Genomic DNA, 5,614 nt, shown 5'->3' on the forward strand with positions numbered 1-5,614 from the left:
GGGTGTAGTGGTACACACCTCATCATGGCACAAGGCTTGTGCAGCACAGACACACTGATGGCCAAGCCTCAGAGCACCCTGTGCTCCCACTGCATGCAGGAAGTCTCCAAAATGAGAATCAGGATTGAGAAAGGACCTTGAAGAGACAAGATGTGAGTTTCCAGAGTTAGCGAGCAAGGTGCTGGGAAGGTCACAAGCAGGCATGGAGACAGTGAGATCACATGGAGAAAACTGGAGAGATTTTGTTTGTCCACTTTGAATTTACCAGATTTGAGGTTCAAGGAGTTTTTTTCTGGATGTTGCCACCTTAAAGCATCTGTTTGGGAAGAAAGGTTGTAGTGAACAGTGCAAAAATTGCAGGAACATCGGAGCATTCAGTGAAGTGGCTGGAGGTTTTGGTCACAGACTTCAAAACAATGAGAGAAAAGAGAATCTTGCCTGGCTCATTTGAATACTTAATAGCACCTTAATTGCAGCTGGCCTGCCCAGGCAGAGCCTGGCCCAGCAGCTGCTGGAAATCATGGCCAGGGGCTGCCTTTGGAGGCTGCAAGGGAGGCAGAGAGCCAGAGAAGAACCAGAGCCAGGAGGTGGTTTGGCCAGTCCATGTGCAGGACCCAGACCCTGCAGAGCTCTGAGCTGTTCTGGGTTTGCAGCAGTTTTCATCTGCTTTGAGATCTGGGAGCATGAGGTCGGGTAGTGTCCTGTACACACACCAAGCCCACACAACCAGCCCCTCACAGAGTGCTGGTCCCCAGGGCAATTCCATTATAGCCCCCTGCCCCCTCCACTTCTCATGCACCTTCTCCTTTGATCCATGGGAAAGTGGACTAGGGTCATGTTGAGAAGAGCTGATGGAAGCTGCCACACTGGGATGGGACCTGCTGCTTGGATTTGGCAGTTGTTTCCTTCCTGGTGAAGGCCATGGCTCCGCTCTCCTGGCCCACCAACCTAGCCTTCTAGGAACTTCTAGGAACTTCTAGGAACTGTGGGTTCAGACACCGCTCAGACATGAGATCCCTCTCTCATGACAAGGGACAGTATTTCAAGATGGAGTGGCAGCAGACATGGGAGTTTTTCATGGGATCTGGTAGGCTTGGACCTTTCTCAAGACTGGCTGTCAACTTGGATGGAGCAACATTCATTCATGTTCTCATTTCACCACAGGAGACCTTCTCACCTCACTACGGCCCATCAGACAAGATGGGCTTTTCTTTCTCCAAACTCCAGGTTTGGCAGTCTCTGGTCTGGATATGTCCTGGTGAGATGCCACCTTGCAGACAGCAGCTTTCCCCTACAAGATGTCCCCTGTCCCTAAGCAAGGCTCTTTCCCACAGTGTTTGGGCTCAAGGGTTACCCTGAGCACCCCAGCACGGCAGGACACACATGCAGCCTGTGCTACTGCCTACCTCCTCAAAACCTTCCCCAGAAACAAAGTCCTGGTGCTGGTGGGACTCTGGCCCTGAAGGGACCTGCTCCCCCATGGCAGAAGGGGGTCAGCACCATGGCTGGTCCCCACCTGGATGCTGTAGAAGCTTGGGCACATCTCGGGGAAGTGAAGGTGCAGCCAAACTCAGGTCCAGCCACAGCAGCTTCATTTTCCAGCAGCTGGTCCCGCTGCCTCTCTCGCAGCCGAGCTCGGTACTATTTATACCTCACTCCACGGCCACTTCATGGAGCAGAAAAGCCTGGTGGAAAAGCTAAGGAAGTGAAATCACTTTGGGGAAGAAATGACACTACCCGTTTATAAATAACCCGGGTTTCATTGATCTTTTAGATGCTCTCTTGGCAGAGAGTCCAATGTCATCGCTCCAGCAATGCAGACAATACTTGGGTATTGTTTTATTCTCAGTTACAGGGAAAAGGACAGCACCAGCTGCCTTTCTATCTTTAGCCCATGAGAGCACCCTTCAATTGTTCTGCACTTCAAACAATAGGCACACGTGTGGGGGGTTTAAGATTGCTGGCCTTACCAGAGCATTTTGCATCGAAATGTGGCCTTAGAGACAATAGATTTCTTTCATGCCCTGGCAGAAGCTGGTATTTATGTGACAGAGAAGCTGGGGTACAAGAGCTCTGTCTTGGGGTTTTTTTTTTGTGTGCGTGATGGGCCAGCTTGAGGTTTGGCTTCCTGCAGAGGCCTCTGAACTCTCCTCCACAAAAATAGCCCCATTGTTCTGTCTTTATTTGGCTGGTGCCAAACATCACATCATCCCCTCCGCTCGCAGGGTCACGTCAATGGCTCTGGTGCTACTCCATTGCAAAAAGGAGTTTCTGCACTGTTGCACAAAGATCCTGAGGTGCTGCAGAGTCAGCCAAAACTTCAGGCTTGGCTAAGTTGGTTTCTCCGCAGCTGGAAAAGCAAAGGAGAATGGGGGGGATTTAAATGATTTGCCTCCGTTACAGGGTACGGGGGAAGGCGAGTGTGCCCATGTGTGGCTGAGGGGAGGTTCTCTGAGGGTGCAGAGGGGCAGCCAGGCACCCAGCTCTGCCACCTGCCTGGCAGATGCCAGGGATCAAATGCCCATGCATAGCTCAGCAGTGGCGTGGGCACACAAACCTGCTCATTTTCTGGTGGCTATGCCAGTGCCTAGAGTGCCAGGGTGGCCAGGGTGACCAGGGCTGTGCTGCAGGCATAACTGGGCACGGGATGTGGCTGGATGTACTTGCCCTAAAGCTCCTGTTCATGCATTGGGTTCTGATGAGTTAGAAGAGCAGGGGCTTGTCTGAACTATTTATTTCCCCCCACACACACACCCCATCATGGCTGATGTATTGAGTTTCAATTGTCTGAGCCTTTGAAAGGGGATGCGCCCCCCCAGAGCCACAAAGCCCATCTTGGAAGGCTCTTTCACAGCCAGGGGAGAGGTTTACAAGCATAAAGTGCTTTTCTTTAAGCTTTGTGGGACTCTATTTTTAGCAAACAAAGATAACGTCCCAGTTGCTGTTGTTCATCTTTTGTTGCCTGTAACATGCCAAATACCATGACTGCCATATTTTTTTTTTATCATTGAACCTTCTCTGAGCTGCAGCTCTCTGGGGCTGTAGCAGAGGTGATGGGCTGTGTCCATGTACAAATCCTTCCTGGGCTACTGGATTACTTGGAAAAGCTCTAATTTTTCAGACTGAATTTGGAAAAGAGAAAGAAAAGGCAAGGCAGAGCTCTCTATCAAAAGGTTTTCCCAGTCAGAGCAGGGTGCATTTGTTCTGGGAGCTCCCAAGCCCAGGGCAGCACCTTTTTTCAACTTATCTGCAATGAAACTGGATCATCTTTTACAATGTTTTGCTTAGAAATTCAAATTCTTTATGCCCTTTCTCAGACTGTCTCAGAGGGGGAACTCGGGATGCTGCCCTGACTGAGGATTGAGAGGGGAAATGCTTCAGTTTGAGTAAACTCTGTCCTTTTGCATCATTGTTTAAACTCTTGGGACTTTGCTCCTCACTTCCAGATCTCACCACGCAGACCAACAGTCCTTGCCCCATGGGAGGGTCCAAGCAGGCTCCTGCTGCAGTTTTCCAGTGTGACAAGATTGGATCTACCAGTCCAGAAATTTACAGCCTGGATCTGTATTAATTCAGGTGTGAATCCACAGTTACTGATCAAAGCAACGACGGAAAGAGCAGGACTCCCACATCCAGAGAAGAGACAAGATGGGTGCAGCACAGAAATCACTGAGCTTATTTCACAGCTCAATATCTAAAAGCAGAGCTAAGAGGCTTGTGCTGACCTGGACAACTCCTGGTGTTGGTAATAGGATAAAGAGCTGGTTGTCCCTTGACTTGGCCAAGTCAATGAAATAATTAATCATGTCCTGCTTTTGTGCTTGCAGGATCTGAGCATCAAACATGGATTTACTTGTTCTGCTCCCAGAGCAGTGAACAATTAAGTCCAAATAAAGATGCAGATCTGAGGTGTTCAGTTGTTGTTCTGTTGGCTACACACAAGCATCAGTGATTTCAGGTGTTTATAAGGCAGGTCCAGCCCCACTGCTTCTGTTGGGGCCTCACAGTCACATCATAAATGTGCTGTGAAAATGCTGAAGTAATTACATTACTCCAGTAGGTACAGAAATTAATTGCCTTGTGATGACAATAATTCTTTTTTCTTGTTATGCTGTTGCATTGATGGTACTTTACTGGCAAACTGGTTGTTCCATTTGATGACACTTACTGTAAGGGCAGAGAGAGTTAGGACTGACTGTTCCTTTAAATCAAAGAGTAGGAAGGATCTGTTTTGGTTTTTGGATTTATTTACACATAAATTTTATCTGTTCCTAATACAGACCCATCCCTGCAGAGAGAACCCTCTTGGTTTGTCACACTACCAGTCCCAGCCCTATTGCTGGGAAATGAACGTCCTGCAAGGACACAAAACTGCTCTGAAATCTGAGATTTACCAGATGCACGGGCTGGAGAGGCAGAGGAACAGCCCCCAGCCTCGGCTCACCCGACACAGGAGCAGAGAGCAACCCTATCCCCTGCTGAGCCCAGAGCAAGTGAGCATAAATACCCAGCTCAAGTGGGAGGAAAAGATCAGCTTGCTGTGCCCAGGGCATCCCAGAGACCACCCAGCACTCGGGAGAGCTGAGTCCTCATGGCACATGGCCAGGGATGTCCCCTGGGGGCACTCAGCAGGCTCTCTGGGAACAAGCAGTGGGGGCTGCATGGAGGTACCCCCAGCCACCCCCTTCTCCTGGTCCTGTGGGAGCAGCACAGCAGACGGATGTGGGCAATGGAGATGCTGAAGAAATGGAAAACCTGAAGGTTTTGCCAGTGTTGGATCAGTTTGGCTTCTTTGCTTTCCAAAGGCAGGCCTGCATGGGCAGGGACACCTCCCACCAGCCCAGGTTGCTCCAAGCCCCATCCAACCTGCCCTTCAACACTGCCAGGGATGGGGCAGCCACAGCTTCCCTGGGCAGCCTGGGCCAGGCTCTCACCACCCTCATAGCAAAGAATTTCTTCCTGATGTCTGACCTGAATTTCCACTCTTTCAGTTTAAAACTGTGACCCCTTGTCCTATCACTGCCCTCTCTGGTGAAAGTCCCTCCCCAGCTCTCCTGGAGCCCCTTCAGGCACTGGAAGCTGCTCTAAGGTCTCCCTGGAGCCTTCTCTTCTCCAGGCTGAACACCCCAACTCTCCCAGCCTGGCTCCAAAGCAGAGCTGCTCCAGTCCTTGGATCATCTCTGTGGCCTCCCCTGGACCCTCTCCAGCAGCTCCATGTCTGTGCTGAATGCAAAATGTGGCTGTTCTGGCTGGATGAGCTGGGGTCTCTGCACTCCCCCTGCCCTCAGCTCTAACACCCCTCAGCTCTGTCCCCTCACACCCCTCAGCTCTGTCCCCTCACAGACCCCTCAGCTCTGTCCCCTCACAGACCCCTCAGCTCTGTCCCCTCAGACCCCTCAGCTCTGTCCCCTCAGACCCCTCAGCTCTGTCCCCTCAGACCCCTCAGCTCTGTCCCCTCAGACCCCTCAGCTCTGTCCCCTCAGACCCCTCAGCTCTGTCCCCTCAGACCCCTCAGCTCTGTCCCCTCAGACCCCTCAGCTCTGTCCCCTCAGACCCCTCAGCTCTATCCCCTCACAGACCCCTCAGCTCTGTCCCCTCAGACCCCTCAGATCTG

The 5,614-nt window shown here is 51.3% G+C and overlaps 1 protein-coding gene across 1 annotated transcript in view; it reads left to right on the forward strand.

Annotated features, from left to right (window-relative positions):
* Positions 1 to 202: 202 nt before the first annotated feature.
* GSS (glutathione synthetase) overlaps positions 203 to 5,614 on the forward strand; it is an 18,644-nt gene continuing 13,232 nt past the window's right edge. The window contains exons 1-2 of the mRNA XM_009998391.1: positions 203 to 211; positions 772 to 795. Of these exons, the coding sequence (XP_009996693.1) occupies positions 203 to 211; positions 772 to 795 (33 nt within the window). The remainder of the gene's footprint in view (positions 212 to 771; positions 796 to 5,614) is intronic.

This window comes from Chaetura pelagica, unplaced genomic scaffold, assembly GCF_000747805.2.
Source record: "Chaetura pelagica isolate M959 unplaced genomic scaffold, ChaPel_1.0 scaffold415, whole genome shotgun sequence".
NCBI classification, from domain to species: Eukaryota; Metazoa; Chordata; class Aves; order Apodiformes; family Apodidae; genus Chaetura; species Chaetura pelagica.